Genomic DNA, 19688 nt, shown 5'->3' on the forward strand with positions numbered 1-19688 from the left:
TTCATAGGGCATAAATTCTCTTTTGAAAAAGGTTAGATGAATTATCACTTAAAGTACATATCAAGGAAGCAAGGAAAATCATAAGACGTCGATGTTAGAAAACCTCATCTCAGTCAAATACTCCCGTTTTTCACTGAATTTTGAGCGTGGGTTGTGAAACGACACACTGGCAAGAAAGCCCCTGGAACGTGCACTCCATAGCTACAGGGCTTAGACAACACGCTTTAATATTTAGGGTCAACATGTGATCTCAGGAGAGGTTTGAGATTACTAAATTGAGTCCTCAGACTCATAGTAGCATGGAAAGGTGCTTACCACAGGCTGGGAGAGGCTGCAAGCCGGGCAGGAGACAATTTAAGTGTAGATGACTCAGCACAGATTAATAACACAGTAACAGCTTGAGTCTCATCATTCAGGCCTCACGTCGTCTGAGAGACCATCTCTCATTTCCCAAACTCATTCAGCAACCCTGCTTCCTAAACTGGTCACTCTCTATTGCCCCACTAATCGTGTGTACCTCTCTTAAAGTTTAGTCTACTTATTTGTACAGTGAAAGTTTTTTATATTTAAAATTAGCCAGCTGGGCTCTGTTTAGATGATCCCAATTTTGTTGGCAACATCCAAAGCATCATAGGTGAGAGCCAGTTGAAAACATGCCTTCTTCCCTCCGTCAGGCCTGACCAGGCCGTTGGCCTGGGCTGCGTCACTGTCACAGAGCCTCTTCACAGCCTGTTTGATCTGAGGCTTGTTGGCCTTGGCATCCACCATGAACACAAGTGTGCTGGTGTCTCCTGCCTTCTTCGTGGCTGCCTCAGTAGTCAGCGGGACCTGGGTGATGGCATAGCGGTCAAGCTTGTTTCTCCTGGGGACATTCTTCAGAGGATAGTCAACCTGCGCTCCAAGCCACAGTGTCCTGGGCCATTGGAAGGTGGGTGATGCAATTTTGTGTGTGTGTGGCTGTGGACACCCCTCAGCACTGCTTTCCTTGCCATCAAAGCCTTTGCTTTGGCTTCAGCTTGAGGGGGAACAGGAGGGGCCGGTTCCTTTTTTGCTTTTGGCACCATCTTTGTGAAAAGGGTCCACTTTTTTTTTTTAAAATACTTCTAATTTGAAATCATGGGAGGAAGAATGAATCCCCATGGGGGGGATTTGTATCAAGAGATGGTATTTGAAATTCACCTAGGTGTGTGGCACTATCTCTGCATAAACTGTAAAAGATACCATGTACTAAAATTCTTCAAATATTTTAGGAGTACCTACTGTATGTCTGTTTGGGGGTAGACAGGGGAGGGTAGAACTAAAGATGAGAAAGGCAGAGTCCCCGTCCGTTAAGGCACAGCAAAGATATTCTCTCTGCCTTGCCGTTCCAACCCGCCAGAAACATCGTAGACTCTCCTTGCTTTTGGTCTATTCTCTCTTTCATTTCCTCCATCTTTCAGAACTACATGCTTCCCATTAGGGGTCTCTGCTCCCTCCAGGCGCCACAGTCTCTTCCTGCTGCCTCCTGCCTTAGTCCTACTCTTCTCTCCATCTTCCCTCTTTCCTGCCTTATGTTGATTCTTCCTGGCTTTTAATACAAAAAGATGTCTCTTTCTCTCTCTTTTTCTTCCACTCCTTTTCCTTCCTTTCCTTCCAATATATGGAGCAAACTTCTCTTCTGCGTGAGTGATTACTTTGTCGGGCTCTGGCTCTTCCCAGCCTTACTTATTTGTCTGTCCATGAGAAGAACCCAGGATAGGTATCAGAAGACATGGAGTCTGGTTCTGGCTTTGTTTCACCAGCCTGCAACCTTGGGCAGGTCACAGGGAGTCATTTTTATCTGTGAAATATAGACAATCTATTTAGGTTTCTTCTGGTTCTAAAATCTCAAAATGCCAAAATGGCCTCAAAGTGTTGTGAAATTTAATGAACAAATAAACATCTGTTGACAATACATTTACAAGGGGAAAGAAGCCATGTAAACACATTCATTCCTTGAAGTCTGTCTTTTTAGTAAAAGAATTCCTACTCACCAGCTGTCCATATGAGTGTACACATTTACAAAAACCCAGAGTGGACAGAAAACATGGAGAAGCTACATGTTTAGAATGAGGACAAAAACCTACATTCTAAAAGAAACATTTTAAAGGCTGAAAATCTGGGAGTGTGCTATAGATACTCAAGGTAAATGCAGTATGTTTGTTATAGTGGAAAAAGAAACTTTTGCCACTTTTTATTTTGAAATAATTTTAAAGAAAAATTGTAAGAATAGTACAAAAAACTCTTATGTGCCCCTTATCCAATTCCCCAGTTGCTAACATTTTATCATATTTACTTTCATTCTCTTTCTCTCTATATATTATTTTTAGGAATAACATTTTCCTGAAGTATTTAAAAAAACTAAAAATGAAGAAACAAAGTGATAATACAGGTGTTTAAAATCTAAACCCTTGATGGAAAATGAAATGTATAATTTGAAATATATTTCTTCCTCTATTTTCCATTCAAAACTGCTGTCAATAATTCTGCTGATTTTTATGTTAATGTTAATGGCAAGCCACAGGGAATGTTGTTTATGATTAACTCGCGGTGACATAGGTCATTAATTCAGAATCTGACAAGTACCCTAATGAGAAAGCACTCTGGATAATTCCTAATAAAATATACATGTTTTATTTCACACATATATAATAAACTTTGGAGGAAGGAATTTTAAGTGTTGCTCTCCAGAGCATTTCCTTTTTCAGAAAAAGTGACACAATGTGTGTTAAGAAGGAAATTCTTTTAGTGTATAATTCCTATTTTTGAAAGCTCTTTAAAAATCATATAGAATCTTACAAATTTATATTCTATTGACAGGTATTAGCATAAGACAAGGAGGTATTTCAGTTGGGAATTTGGAAATGTAACTTTCTGTATCTCTCTCTCACCTTACGCTAGTTCTCCTTTACCATCATGCTTAAAACTTCACCAAACATTTTTATTTCAGTGTATCCACAGCCTGTTTGAACCTCACACATAGAAATTATAGCAATTGTATGGATCTATGCTCTTAATCATATATTTCATTAAAAATTATCTTTTATCATAATTAAAAGGTTTTTTTTTTAAGTTATCAAAATCAAAGTAAGTACCGCAAATCCCCACATCACATAAAGGGCATTGACCCAACCTTATCAATGGAAGAAAACAGACTATGCGCAGCACGGTGCTGGGCAACGGGTGACACAGACAAGGAACCCAAGGGGTTGCCTGCAAGAGCCAAGGCAGAGGATGACACACCCACAGCCAGGAGGTGCTGTAGGGCCGCTCCACACGTATGTTGTCAAGTTCCATACTCTCCTAAAATGTGAGAAGCTTAAGGAACATTTGTATGTGATCTTGAACAGTAATCCAAGTCTTGGCTGAGCATTTAAAAAGACAGATATGTTGTATTAAGGGTTTCTTAAATGTATGGCTATTTTAATGCTTAAAGAAAATGCCTATAAAATGGCCTTTATCACCATATCACACATGTGACTTGTTTAATAAGGAAGTTGGATATAAAACAAAAATTCACACTTTGCAAGCAAAACAATTTGAACACATTTGTAAGAGGTTCATTTTGAATCACCCACACATTTTTTTTAAATCTGATGACTGATTTTTCCTTCATGACGTTTAAAAAAGTTGAAAATGTAGATATTATATAATTGAATAAATTTTTATTCTTCGTAATTACCACAAATTAAGTTTTAGAGCCCACATTCAAAAATGTTGAACACTTTAACCTTTAGGTTACGAACAGCTGGAGATGAAAGGGAGACACATCATTTTCAGCCAGAGAGCCAGTGACACAATTGCAGTTATTGTTTCCATTCCGGGCTGTAAATAGAGGCCTGGCTATGAAATGACTTCTGACTCTCCATTCTAAACCCATGGATACATATATATGTAATATACATAACAGCTTATCCTCATACAGAAACAAATGTTGATAGCTCACTTTAAAAATGAGTTTTAGTTCAATTAATAGCCAGAAAGATGAGTGACACTATAGGATGAGAAAGCTTTTCCTGGGTATAAACAGGCATGTAAGGAAGTAGAGTGAATCTTCAGGATTCTATAATAACGCTTTGTAGTATCATAATGGCCCTAAAGAACAATGGTATTTGTTTCGATTCAAATCATGCCCATGGGTGATTAGTTAAAGGTTGATGTGAATTTGCCTTGATTTGAAGCATAAACTTGTAGGGAACATATTATTTTTTTGATATGTCTATACTATAATGATTATACCACAGTAGAAAATTTAAACAAAGGACAAAACCCATCATTAGAGCACTCACAAGACTCTTAACTTGAAGGGAATTTCAAACTACCTATCACACTTGTTCACTTTGAGCTTTCTCTTGCATGGAAGAAGACCTGAAAATAAAAAAAAACAATCCCCCCCAACTCTTGGTTGCATAATTACTGTGGAGATGCAGTGTGAGGGGCTTGCAGAAAGATGTCGTTCAAATCAGAAATGGGATAACTGGTTTGCTGCCCTTTGAGCTGCTGGCTAAAAGCTTTTTGAAAAATACGGAAAACAGTGTGCATCAGTATAACTCTACACAAATGTAATAGGAAATATGAACATTCTGTGAAATAAATAAAATTGAGAGAAAAATCATATACCTTCTAGCCGCAACTCACTTAGAAGAGTTTGAGTCTGGGATTTTAAAAGGTTACAATTGTACCACTCGTTGTCTATTTACAGGGGTGGGGACCTTGATTATCATTTAATGTTGACCTGGATTATCATCTAATGTTCAAACTATTGTTTCCAGATGTAATCATCCTTTTGAATTTTATTAAAATCAATATATATATGTATATATAATGGTTCTTATAGTGCTGGGAAAGTATGGAAGCTTCAAATACTATGAAATATTAAACTCCAGGAAATTTCCAGGAGCTATATAGCACACGTTAGAAAAATAATGCTACCATAGACCAGGTGTCTTAGATATTCTAAATGTCTAGATGATAATAATAAGAAAAATGATACAAGCCTGGATGCTCTTGGTTGGGTTTTGAGATTCCAAGACATAAAATTTGTATCCACAGAAAAACAGGTACATTGAGAAGGGAGGCATAGCTGCTAGTAAGTTAAAAGTGGGGTTCCCAGATTTAAGAACATGTTCAAAAGAATAAGGATGGTTAGATGGAGGCTACCATTTCAAGAAACATGAAACTATTCACCCAGCAAGCCATGGATTAGGTTGCTGTCATAAACTCTTTCACTAAACATGTTTGTCTGTAGTCTATTGATTATTTTAATGGTAAGTAAAAAGAAATGATATTCAAAATACCTTTGTAACCAACTTTGCTGGAGTGTCCCAGTGTATATTACACACCAACTGAATTTGGGATAAATAAGGAAATGCTTTCATCAAACCTGTATTTATGTTCCAATGTTGTAGGACAGTCAATAAAGATAGAATTTGTTGGTTTAAGCAGGACCAGAGTAATTTTGTCTGTGAAGAAGCTGCCTGAGGCAGGCTGTGTTTTGCTCAGACTGAGCAGATTCTTTGTATGTGCATGAAACTGACTAGTGTCTTACTGGTAAGTAACAATGGCTTTCCTACACAAAGGAGCTCTGAATTAGGTCAAACCTGTGATTGATTATGTTCTACTAAAAACAGTGTGACCACAACTTTAAATAATGACTTGGCTTACCAGCTGTTTCTCATTTATAGAAATTAGTGTAAGTGTGCTCTCTTTCTCTGCGACAGCCAGTACATACAACTATAGTCTCAGTTACATTTTTTTGCCATTACAGGAAGTGGTAGTGAAAGAAAAACAGCAACAACATACACACCCATGTTACAGTCAAGAGAATCACTGACTGATCCTGCATCCACCAGATCACACATTCATCACACACTCAGTTGCCAATACCTGGTCCTTAAGATCATAAAGCAGGGGTTCTTGGGTAGTTACCCTAGAACATCACTTGAAAGAATTGAGAATAGCCTTAATTCCTCAAAGTGCTTTGTATAGTTCTGGATCCTAGTTAAAACTGTAATTTGTGGGGGACAATTTTGATTTGCTTTGTCTTGAAAACCTCTCCAGGATACATATTTTAAAGGGTCTTATAGAGCAGTTTCATTTGCAGCAAGCCCAGAGACAAAAGAATTAAGAGCATGGAATGGACAGAATTCAAGACTGTCAATCAAAGTAAACTGTAAATTGTAACGTTATATAAAAAGTAAAAAGCAAGTAATAATCGAAAGATCTGTACATTGGTTTGAAGGCTAATTCCAGTAAATCAGGGTCTAATCTCAATCTCAAAAAGAGAAGAATAACAGAGGTCTGCCAACACAAGCCATTAATAATCAGATAGGAAATAATACAAAGAGAGACCTTGCCCCATGAAGTAGGTAATTCTAATAGATCCTCTAACAAAAGTCCAAACCAAAATTTTTTTTTTACTTGTTTCAGTCTCTGGTTAGAATGAATTCGGTGAACACCGTGAGGCATTAAAGCAGGATGAACTAAACTGAAGAAATATTTGCTGAGCACTTGCTGTATGACAAGGTCAAGGACAGATGCTGTGGGAGCTAGCATCCGGGGCAGTAATACTCAATGTTGGCTGCACATTGGATAGACATACACTGGTAACCTTAAAAAATACTGGTGCCTGGGTGTCATCCCAAGAGGTCTGATGTAATTGTTCTGGGACAGGGTCTGGGCACTGGAATTTTACAAAGACCCTCAAGTGAATCTAATATGCAGCCAGGGTTGAGGACCATTGGTTTAGGGGGTGTTGCAGGAAGAGTAAACGAAGAAACCATCCACGCGGAGGAGAAAGAGAAAATGGTGGTGAGAATGTTGGGTTTTTCCAGAAATAAGAATCTGTCAACAGGGCTGTAAATCACAGAAAGACGAATGATACGGTGAGTAAAATGTTTCTTATACCAATGACTAATGAGATTAGGGAGGGCCATTCCAATGGAGTGGGGGAGGCCAGAGCCAGGTGCTAGGGTGTGGGTCCAGTGTACCTGGTGGGGAAGAAGGCAATACAATGCCTTGAATATTGAATATGCTTTCAAAGAGCTTGGCTGTAAAGGAAGGAGAGAAGGCTTGGAGATGAGAGATGGGCAAACACAGATTACAATCTTAAATTTCTGTCCATTTTTTTTTTTTTTTTGCTTAAGAAATGTCAAGATCTAAACATTTTCTTTTGTGACCACTGTTTTCAAAATGCAATTTCAAAGTTAAATCTCAATAAGTCTAAGTATACTGGGACTTCCTGGTGGTGTAGTGGCTAGGATTCAATAAGTCTAAGTATTTTCAATCAAAAGAGGTTCATGTACCTCTAATTTATTTCAAATTTAAATAAAAACTTCAATTGTAACCTATAAACACAAGATCATTTAATATTATTCCAAGGACACAAATGACAAAATAAATATGACTATTTCTTTTAAGATTGTTAAATATTTTAAATAATCTTCATACTACATTTTTGCCAAATGCAATTCGGGTAAATCTCTGTTGTTTTTTTTCTCTAAGGAAGAACATTTTTAAGGCTGACTCATAAATTACTCATTATACCCTGACAACAGTACTGTTTCATGGAATTTGCATCAAACCCATTATCTTGTGTTCTGTTGCTTAGTTACTGGAATTCTGAAGTTCAATGCATTTTAGATGGATATTTAAATTTCAAAAAGAATTTCAGCAATGCAGTCTACGGGAAGAGAAACAGTTGGATACATACAACTACCTACTTATATTTCCAAAGGAAACGTCCTCATTTGCAAGGGCTCAGGCTTGCTAAGTTTTGGAGAAGGGCACATTGATTTTCGATGCAGGATGTTCAATGCACACTAAATTCATACTAATTTTTGGCTTGTTTTGTCTTTGCAATGGGAAGGAATGGAGGTGTAATACCTTTTCTTTGTCTTTATTAAATGTTTAAGGCTTTAAATCTATGATGTAGGTTCTGCTTCATCAGTACAATACTGCACATAACATACACATGCATGAATCTTTGTAGTACATCAACTTACCTGTTCCCATGCAAACACGTGTTGATTAAAATAATACTGAATTTGTTCATTTGCAATGTTAATGCAAAGCTGCTCAAAGGAATTTTTTTTGAAATTTTCAAAGCCAAATATATCCAGAATGCCAATGCTCAGTTCATCACCATTCCCACTGGAAAATTAGAGAGATATTGAGTTCTTATTTACTTTCTTAAGAGGTAATGTAAAGCAGGTTATGTTTTCGTGATTTAGCTAAAAACCACTATCAGCATACAGACTTAAAGTGAAAATTTTAATTGAAAAAGTTTCCCTCCAGAGAAATTAAAATACAAATGAGGTAGCACCGATTTTAATATGAAAATGGTCACTATTTTCCTTGTTCTGAAGAAACTACTCCTACACTATCTTATATCCTTAAACAAAAGAAACTTTTTTTCATATGAGTTTATGAGCACAAGATTGCAGATCTGAGCGAGTAGTGATTCACGGGGCAAACCTGGCTAGCACTCAGAAGATAGCAAAAATATGTTCGATAAAAACCATAGCAGCCCCCCTCACCACACATATTCTGTGAAAGAACAACAATTAAAACATCTTGCTAAAAATATTTTAATTATTTTAAAGAATCATATGTATTGTTGGGTTATTCATGCATAATTTTTTAAATATAGAACGAATGGTAACCCAGAGAAAGTTGTAAATATGAGACAGGATAGTAGGAAGCTAGGATAATTCCTTGGCAAGTGCAACAGGGAAACTGAGACAGATACCTGGACAAACTGGCTGAGCAGTTTATGGCCAGTTACGAAAGGTCACCTCCCTGGGGATAACATCTGAGCCTCAGTTGTATTTCAGCTCCAGGCCCAGAAAAGCAGCAAAACCAGGTGGGTGACAACGATGCCAGGACCAGCTGCAGTGACTAATGACCCGTGCCCTGGCACTGATCGCGACCCTAAAAGGACACACCTGGAAAACCGATGCGTGTTCCGCTGAAACCCTCCCCTGACACGCTCCCTAAGATATTTCTCTGCAAGAGAGAGACAAGCCTCAAGACAAGGACCTGGGCTTCCTCTCCCTCTGGGGAGCAGCCTGAGCCATTCATTCCCTTACCTCTCCTCCCTCGCTTCTTTCCCTACAGGCACAAGTCCCTTAAACTCTAAGGTAACGGGCAGCTGGTCCCCTTTTCTCTGACTTCCCAGTAAACTGAGGCAGCCCAGCCTAGGCTCTTCTGTTGCTTTTATGCTAAGCCCTTCCTTGTTTCACTGTCCCCAGCTTTAATAAAAGTACCCTCATGGTCACCTGCACTCGTGTTGTGAAAATTTTCTGACACAAAGTCAAAACCCACCCATCACCAGCTGGCTCTAGGTGGACACACTCAAGGCCAGGCCCCAGTTGGGTAACAAATATATGTGGATTTATTTTAAAAGTAAATGTTTTAAAAATACAATTAAATACTATTTTACAATTACAAACCACTGAGGCATTTTTTCCTGCTTCTCCATAATGGCTACCTCTGCTCGCTAAAGGTTAGATACTTGGTAAAAAGTCTGCTCGTTCCCCAAGAAATATATACATTCCCAAGTTATTTTCATGTGAATTTAAAAAGGAAAGTACAAACACTTCTCTTTATGTTCATTATTTAAGTAGTCTAGGTTCCTCTTAGTACTGTGTGAGGCAGTGATCTGGAAGTGACAGGCAGCCACTGCATGCTGTGAACTGGAGGATGTTCTCTCTATTGGGAGAAATCGACTGAATTTAGAATGCAGAGTTACAGAACATTTTGAATATGTGACGAGATTGACAAAAGGAAAGGTATCAAACATTTCTGAAAGTTCTTATTTGGAAGAGTGTAATTTTATGTGATTATATGATGCAAATTTCTAGCTAAAATTTATACTGGTTATTCAAAATGATTATTCTTTTACCATCTCTGTTCTGTAGGATTTCACTGAGCTAAATGTCTAACATGTAATTAATATGTTAGATCCAGTTAGATAACATACAGTTTAGCAGGGAGAGAAAGAAGCAAGACATGATCTAGTTCAGGGTTCCTTTTTTTTTTTTTAAATTATAGTTAACGCACAATACATTATTGATTTCAGGTGTACAACATAGTGATGTGACATTTATATACCTTACAATGTGATCAACACGATGTCTGGTCATCATCTATCACCATAGAAAGTTACTGTGATATTATTTATATTTCCTGTGGCTCATTTATTTTTAACTGGAAGTTTGTACGTCCTGTTCCCCTTCACCCTTTCACCCATTTCCCGAGCCCCCTCACATCGGGCAACCATCAGCTTGTTCCCTGTATCTATGCCTGTTTCTGTTTTGTGTTTTTCAGTTTGTTATTTTATAATTCAGAAATTCTTAAACTGAGGTCTGTGAATGGCTTTAAGGGGTCTGAAGCCACAGCTGTGTGCCATACTTTGGTGGGTGGGTTTAAGTATCCCCAGTTTTGATTTTGGAGTGAAGGACATAATTTTCAAGAGGTTCTTACAAAGGTCCAAGATACCCACCAACAATGAAGACCACGGCCTTATCATTCCATGGCCTTATTTAATAGCTGAGGAGGGAGAGATGCAGAGAAATGCAGTAAGAGGTTCAAGGTCACACAAGAAGTTGGTGGCAATGCCTCACATAAAACACATACTCTCCAAAAATCTTCACAGATTGAACTGCTTCAATGGTTTTGTTTTGGTTTTTAAACTTTTTAAAAAAAAGTTTAAAAATCTAAGATTTGGATAGTTTTCATTAATGTATGGGAAGGAAAGTTACCATGTGGCAGATAGATTACAGTAGGATTTTCAGCAGATCTCCTGCTTAGAAGTCATACCCTTCTGGGTACTATTTACTGCTGAATATTCATATTATAACTAACAAAATGAGGTCAAATCTCTGAATATCTAGTTTACATTCTGTGGAATATAAAATATTGAAAAAACTTTGAATTTTTCCATTTTTACTGTGAGCTTAGAATCAAACAGATGGCAGCACATGAACATACAAACTATTTGACCATTAACTCGTAGTGCGCAAATTGGATTGTGATCGCCATATCCAGTCATATAAGGTACATTTTAGCAGGAAGGTAAAGAAGCAATTTTGAGGATAGTTTTAACTGGATCATATTATGGATTGATGTGTATTTTGGTGGAAAAATAACAATTGCATGCCTGAAATGTATATAAAATGGTCTTTTACATTTAATAAGCAAGTGGGTATGAGGTGATCTTAAGGTAGGCATTTAACTTCTTTTTTTCATTTTCAAATTTCTAAAGATTCTATAATTTATGGCAAAACAAAACTTTAGATGTAAATGAAAGGACTTATATCTATGCAGAATCCCTGGCACACAGAGAGCACACAGTCAAATGGTGGCTACGATCACCTTCACTTCTCAGATGAGGCACTGGGTAGGGTGTAGACTATGACCACATAGCATTGCTCATAGCCTGGATCTACCATTCACTAGTTATTTAGAGCATTTCTGAGCCAAATTTCATTGCCAGTCACAACACCTTCTTTTCAAAGACTGTAGAGGGTTAAAATATTAAAAAAAAAGTTTTTCTTTGCCTTCACGATTTAATTCAAAACCTCAAAATGGAAACAAAGAACCGCTGAATTGACATTTTATACAAGTATTAAATGGTATACACTTCATAGTACACCTTCTATTTAAAAGACACAATTTGATAGTAAGATGTCACATTTAAAATTCACTTTCTATTATGTTTATTCATGTTGCTGGCATAATGAAGTGGTACTACTAGGAAATAAAGCAGATCTACTGAAATATAACTTTGATAAGTTAAATTGTACCAATTAGAAACATCTTCAAAGGGACTCCAATATAAATTAATAAATTACAAAGTGGATTCACATCACCTGACATTTGGGAAAAAACATTTGCATAAAAATGTTTACCTTGGTGATGTGTCATGCTTCAACAAGCTGTTAATGCGATTGACTATCCAACTAAAGAGACGGCCATATAAAGTTTTAGCCGTAGCATCTCTGACATCAGTGGCTTTTTCTACAGTATTGGGTCTTATAATGGTTTCTCCTCTCATGACCACACAGTGGGACGTGAGAGCTTCTTGTAGCTCGTCTGCCTGAATGCAAAGCAAAGAAGCAGCTAAAAAAAAAACAAAAAAACAGATGTGTTGTTAGAAAAAATTATGGCAATGAAGAAACTCTCCAGAGAAAGAAAATGTCTTAATTATCTTCTTCAAATGACATGAAATAAATATGCAAAGACTTTATAATGTAAAAATAAGCTCAATAGTAGTACTATGTCTTTTATCATTTTTCTCTATCTTGTCTGATCACATTTTAGGCTGCTATAGAATATAGCACAGTCCAAACTAAACGGGCTGACAGAGTGAAATGTCTGCACACGTGAGTGGTTGTTTATTAAAAAAAAAAAAAGATGTCAAGTGTAATTTCATTGAATTATGTTAAATAATTTAAAAACATAATGAATAGATAGTATAATTTGGATACTATCTATTTTATAAAAATTTTCAAAATGTAGAAATTAATTGGAAGGTTACCCAGACTTCAGGGATAGACCCAAACAAGTATATTTTATGCAACTTCTGCACTATACAACCCAAAGAACATTCACCTATCTTGACAGGCATATACCTTCTATTATACTATCTTTCAGTTACAGATTTCAATTACTACATTTTGTTAAAACTCGATGCTTGAGAAAACATTTATTATCACAGGAGTTTAAAATTAATAATACTTGGGGGGCTGTTGCAGAGGATGGAGGGATCGAGCAGAAAAAAAAGGCAAAGAACCCGCGCACAAGGACAACAGCGCGGTGAACGGGGCCGGGGAGAGGGCAGTGGGAGGAGATGAAAGAGGGCCTGGGGGAATCAACGGTAATGGAAAACTAAAATGAAATGGAAAAATTAATACTAACTAACCTAGTGAACAAAACTCATTTTTAAAAAAAATACACATCTTTAACTCAAACTATTACATGACAGATAGGCTAAGTTTTCAAATCAGTTGTTCTTTTAAAATATTTTGAACATATTGAATTTACTTTTAGCCTTTGGAACAAGGTATTCCTTAGTTATGTGGAGAAGACAGTTGGGCCTTATTTAAATAAAATATTTCTTACGTATTTTAGAAATAATGCAGACTCATAGCATAAATCTCACCTTTGAAGTTAATATTCTACATTTCTTTCCTTCTAGGAAGGCATTTTATTGCCATTATTCTGCACATACATTTCATCTTAGTATAGTATCAAGTATTTCCATTTTGTTGAGTATTATAATTATCATTTAAGGTGCAGCTTAATATTCTAACATATCATAATATATCAATAATTTTTAAATTGTTGGATGCTTAGAATGCTTCCATGTGCTTGTATTTGTAAAGAATGCTGGGATAAATATTTTGGGTATGAATCTATGTTCTTGTTTTGTATTATTTTCTTAGCATAGATTTCCTAAATTCAGCAATGGGTTCAAAGTATATAAATGTATCAAGCCTTTGTAGATACTATTTAGCTGCTCTTCAAAAACCTTGAACCAATTACATTTCTATCAGCCAAATAAAAAAGTAATAGTTCCAACAAAGTTTAATGGACACTGGAGATTGTTATTTATAAAAATGGCCAATTTGATAGGAAAAAATGCCTCTTTCAATTTTTTTTTAATTGATTCCTGGTGAAGCTGAATGTTTTGTTCTTATATTTTTATTAGTGATTTGTGGTTCTATTTTGGGGAAATGAGTTATTTTCATTGATATGTTCACCTTTCCCCAATCTATGAGAGCTCCTTGTCACTTAAAGAGAATGTTTTGATATACACTGCAAATATTTTCCTTTGATTTTAATTTGCATTGCAATTTCACTTGTTTTTTAATATGGAAAAATTTTAATTTTTTATGTAGTCAAATATCCATTTTTAAAAACAATTTCTCCTTTTGGTTTTTTGCACATAAATTCTTTCAAGTATTTATTTTCTCACTTCAAGATTTTTTAAAAGTGTATTTTGTCTGGTACCCTTATGCTTTTTTTTTTGCATATAAATTAATATACGTTTGGCATTCATTTTGGCACATGGTGTATGAGAAGGATACAAACCCTTCCTCTCCCAAATGGTTAGCTAGTTGGTGGTCCCTGCTAGTTGGTTATCAGTGATTTGTGATGTCATTTTTGCTAATTCTACTTTGATCCATCTCTTTTCTTTTATTAAACTTAAATTGTATTTCATTATTTATGCTATTAGAGTTGTTCCATTTTTCCCCCTCTGCTCCCCTCCATCCAGCCCTCCCCACTCCCTCAGGCAGTCCCTCCATTGTCCGTGTCCATGTCCATGGGACATGCATATCTGTTCTTTGGCTACTATATTGCCTATGTTGTATTTTAGATCCCCATGACTATTCTGTAACTGCCAATTTGACTTAATACCTTTGCCTATTTTGCCCATTCCTCTGATCCCCCTCCTATCTGGCAACTATCAAAACATTCTTTGTCGTGTTTCTGTTATACTTGTTTCTTTATTTTGTTTTTTAGATTCAGTTGTTGATAGACAGGTATTTGTTGTCATCTTATTGTTCATATTTTTGATCTTTTTCTTAGTAAGATCCCTTAACATTTCATACAATACTGGTTTGGTAGTGATAAACTCCTTTAGCTTTTTCTTATCTGGGAAGTTCTGTATCTGCCCTTTGATTCTAGATGATAGCTTTGCTGGGTAGAGCGATCTTGGATGCTCTTTAGTTGGTAAAATTTTAATCTTCTCATTGGGATTTTTTGTTTATTATACTTCTGATAAACTAATATCTTATGTGCCAATTAAGTTTTTTATATATGAAATATCAGAACAGGTTTCTGGGTACATGCCAACCTCAGACATTTGTGCTGCTGTATTACCAGGCTGGTTCCTGAGACAGAGAGATGGAGGCGATAGGGACCGAGGGAGAGGCCCGGGCCAGGACAGTTGGGCCTCTCAGATTACCTTACAACATCTCATTCTGTTCACTAATAAGTATACACCAGGAAAAACATATAAGTAAAAATTTATATCATGATTCAAAAATTTACATCATGTAATCAAAATAAAAAAGGCTATGCCACTGGAATCTATCAGTGGGGAGCCTTAAGTTAGTGGAGTTAAAACATCAGACTTTGCAAGTAAGCGAAAAATTGATTTGAAGCAAATGCCATGATGTACTTATGTAGAAAATGACTGCAAAATTAATCAACCCAGAATGAATGTGTGAAAATCTATGCAGTATAAAATAAATATACAGGACTTTATTACTTATAAAACGGTACAGATGCTAAATCTGTAAGATAACAACTTTAAATCTTTTTAGATTCATTAACTAAATTTTAATTAAATTTTCTGTGTTTTTACTTTGAAATGTTAAGTAGCTCCTAAAACAGTCATGAAAGCGTAGTCTTTAGAAATGTTTTCTACAGGAATCAGTTAATTTGGAAGTATAAAATCTGTTTCAAATAGTGGACTTAAAAAACTTCATTTCACACAAATTGAATCTGAGTATTCTTTTTAAGGATTCCATAGAAATACAATTGCTTGAAATTATCCTTCTATGACACAGTATGTCATCAGACTTTTTTTAAGAGCTCAGTTTTGAATGGATGATAATAGTACTCACAGTTCTCCAAAGCAGCCAGATTGGAAATGTGGCTCTTGTCAATCTGGTGTTCACTTGCCACAGAGGAAAATTCAATGTTTCCAACATTCAAGATGGCAGCAAGTGTACTGTACACACTTCCAAGTTGCTGAAACACACCACACAAATGTTAGCATCACTCTGCCCTTGAGTATGGCAAGGCAGTGACTACGGGCGAGGACAGACTGGGAGAATCCTTAGGCTCCAGAATAAGAAGGTCATCCTGCAGACTACAACGTCAAACTAAGAGATTCAAGTAGGCAAGCCTGGCCTCATTCATCAATCTGAGAGGGGTGCATGGGGTCTGTTACCCAGTGAGTGATTAAAAAATATTTTATGGATGCAAATATGAATAAAAAATAGAAATGAGGAGCTCCCTCAGAGTAAGTAAAAACAGCTAATTCATCAAGCCACAGAGAAATCTATCCATGTGACAGATTAATGTCAGACCTTAATGCCGTCATTTCTATAAGTCCATTTTCCTTGAGGCTATCTTAAAAGTAAAGTTATAGGTGTGAATAAAGGATAATGAAGGAAGAAAATTCAAAAGATCCCAGCACCAAAATCAAAGGATATGTGTGGTTTAAGAAAAGGTAGGAGAACTTTGGACTATAGCTTATAGTATTTGCTTTTTTAACATAAAATCCTAAATAAGGTATATCAAAATATATCCAGAACCATATATACAATGTGTACATAATATATATACAAACACACACACATACACACACACACAATTCTTTTCAAAGGCACGGGAGGCATTTGTTAAGGAGTCTATGGTAATTATAGGTGGCGTTCTAACTGTGTTCATGGTGCACTGAGGAACAAGTAAAGGAGAAAATCCTTTAATGTTTTCTTATTTTGCCGCATTTATTTTAGCCCAGCTCCTACACTTAATAAAAAATGATTATTCCATCCACTCCAACATTCCAAGTCAAGATAAAAGGTGGAGATGAAAAATATTTTCAGGAATACTTATTCATTCATATATAACATATATGTTGTTAATATATAAATATGATTTTTGAATGAATCCTCACCAGCATTTGGTGTCAGTGGTTTGGATTTTGGCCATTCTATAATAATAAGTGTGTGGTGGTATTTCATTGTTGTTATGCTTTTTTTATGTAAAAAAGTAACATTTCTGCTGTTGGACTTAAAAATCCTGATGATGTGGATCTGTGTCTGATCCACAGATCCTACTTAAGCTCTAGCCCATTGCCTTCCACATGGTCGGCAATGTCTCAAGGTTTGTGTAATCAAAGAATACGTGTGCTTTTAATGGTAGATAATGAATATCATGCTGGTAAGAAGGCCAGAGGAATTAGGATGAATACATCACCTTGTAGCTCTTTATAAAATATAGGGTGTATCTAATTTATAAAACATGATATTCCAAAAGTTTCTTTGTTGAGTGACTTTATTTGAGACATGGAGCATGGACCTATGACGAAGCACGTTCTTTCATAACGGCTTCATCAGCCTCCATGTGTAACTTGCTCAAAAGGTAACAAGGAATGTTTCTCTCACTGAGCGCAGCACAACTCACAAAGTAACTGAAATAGTCTATTTTTGTTATAAAAGGTAGAAAATAACACTATTGAATTATATATATATATATACACACACACACACACACACTTTAAAGATTTTATTTATTTATTTTTAGAGCGAGAGGAAGGGAGGGAGAAAGAGAGGGAGAGAAACATCAATGCGTGGTTACCCCTCATGCCACGCCCAACTGGGGACCTGGCCTGCAACCCAGGTGTGTGCCCTGACTGGGAACTGAAACAGCAACCCTTTGGTTCGCAGGCTGGCACTCAAACCACTGGGCCACACCAGCCAGGGCTCAAATTATATTTTTAAGACAATAAACATTCCCAGCTACTTTTTCTCACATATTTTTCAGTGAGGCAAACTCCTTTAGGTCCCCAAATTCCACGTTATTGTCATACTTTAGTTCCAATTCACACTGCTCTTGTCCCCATTCTTTTTTTAAATATCTTTCAATTACAGTTTACATTTAATATTACTTTGTTTTAGTTACAGGTGTACAGCATAGTGGTTAGACAATCATATGCTTTACAAAGTATTCCCCCAGATACTTCCAGTACCCACCTGGTACCATACATAGTTATTACAATATTGCTGACAATATTTCCTATGCCGTGCTTCACATTCCTATGACTGTTCTGTAACCACCAATTTGTACTTCTTAATCCATTCACCTTTTTCACACAGTCCCCCATCTCCCCTCCCTTCTAGCAACCATCAGTCTATTCTCTGTATCTATGAGTCTGTTTTAATTTTGTTCGTTTTCTTCTTTAGATTCCAAATGTAAGTGAAATCATATGGTATTTGTGTTTCTCTGTCTGACTTATTTCACTTAGCATAATACCCTCTAGGCCTATCCACTCTTTTTTATGGACAAGTAGTATTCCATTGTGTAAATGTACCACATGTTCTTTATCCACTCACCTATTGATGGATGCTTAGGTTGCTTCTATACCTTGGCTATTGCAAATAATGCTGCAATGAACATAGGGTGCTCATCTTCCTCAGATTTAAAAAAAAATTCTAGTTGTCCACTTTTTTGGTCTCAAGCTTTGCAGCCTGAGTTAGTTGTCAAATTTTATGAGAATAATAAGACTATACTGAGCCAAGTTGTTTTCTTCTAAAACCCGAAGAACTCTTTTAAGCAGTGGAGCCTTGTCATCGGAAAATGCACAATTCCCTTTTTCCGATTTTGTTTTGAGATTGGAAACTATACCCCAGCTGGGTGAATTGAGTTTGGTGCAGAGTCCTTTTAGTGACATGCACCATGTCCTTTCTTAGACAGTGAACCCCTTCTTGCTGAACTGAAATCCATTTGAGAGAGGGGTAAGATAGGGGACAATACCTAGACCTCAAAGTAGGTGAGAGTCACAATGGGCCATGACAAAGTGACACCAGCCCAGGCTGGAGGATGTGGCACTACCCATTCCAGTCCTGGGGAAGCCAAGATGCTGATGTTGCCATTGATAAAAGACGGAGCAGGCGGGCTGGGAAGGAGCAGGCTGGGGCCAGTATCATGTGACCAGATGCTATCCAAGACTATGTCCCAGGCAAATAGGAGAGGATGGGAGAAAGGAGGAGCTCTGCAATCAGCATACGTAGCTGTTTGTATGTAAGGGATATGACTATTTCTCTAGGCTTAGGTTGATTTTTGCAGATGCTTAAAACAATAAAATGACATGAACAGTCTACAAAGATTAGAATGAAATTAAATAGCCCTCAATCACAGATAGTGAGTAGGAAGTGACTCAGAAATAAATCTTTTTTCTGTCCTCCTTGAAGCTAGTTCAGAGAGATTTAGTTATTGCTCTAAAGACACATAGCCAGAGACAAGCAGTGCCGAGGACTTTAACTCACAGATCTGACTCATTTGTATAGAATTACTTTTATTTTAAACAGCTGACTTCCTTGGTCCTGTCATTCCATTCAAGTCATTAATGTTGGCTGAATGATAACATTGCAGGCGTGTAACTTATTTTATATGTTTTGAATGAAGATGATTAGGCCTCAGATTATTATTTTAAAATTATCAAATGACAAAAAGAGGCATATGTACCTCCCACACCGACCAAAACAATTTTTGGTCACAGTATTTCACAAAAATTCAACATTTTGTGTGAATACTTAAAAATTTCTTTCAAAAATATTATTTGATTATAACTAAAGTCATAACTGGTAATCCAAAGAAAATGTACCAGACTGTGATTTTAGACTACATAAAAAAGGCAAGCAAAATTATAGGAGGAAAAACAACAACCACCTCATCTTAGACATAAGACATATGACTTTGTGCAGGGAAACTAATAAAAATTCCTGTCATGACGTGGCAAAAATTACTAATCATTTATTTTCAACTATGGCAGAAAAATGGCATAGGGAATCATATGACTTGAAAAGCTTTGGAGTTTTACATTTTGTTTTTTTTTTTTTTGAGACTCTCCAATTTTGGTTTGCCTGAAT

General features: G+C 36.4%; 1 protein-coding gene and 1 pseudogene across 1 annotated transcript in view; both read right to left on the reverse strand.

Moving 5' to 3' along the window:
• MYO3A (myosin IIIA) overlaps positions 1-19688 on the reverse strand; it is a 199902-nt gene that overhangs the window by 76175 nt on the left and 104039 nt on the right. Inside the window, exons 16-18 of the mRNA XM_054590298.1 lie at positions 15657-15783; positions 11931-12141; positions 8022-8169 (exon numbers count right to left, since the gene is read on the reverse strand). Of these exons, the coding sequence (XP_054446273.1) occupies positions 8022-8169; positions 11931-12141; positions 15657-15783 (486 nt within the window). The remainder of the gene's footprint in view (positions 1-8021; positions 8170-11930; positions 12142-15656; positions 15784-19688) is intronic.
• On the reverse strand, positions 592-1064 carry LOC129084232 (60S ribosomal protein L23a-like; annotated as a pseudogene).

The sequence above is a fragment of the Pteronotus mesoamericanus genome, unplaced genomic scaffold (assembly GCF_021234165.1).
Source record: "Pteronotus mesoamericanus isolate MK-2021 breed Mesoamerican mustached bat unplaced genomic scaffold, CSHL_Meso_final contig_130, whole genome shotgun sequence".
Classification (NCBI taxonomy): Eukaryota; Metazoa; Chordata; class Mammalia; order Chiroptera; family Mormoopidae; genus Pteronotus; species Pteronotus mesoamericanus.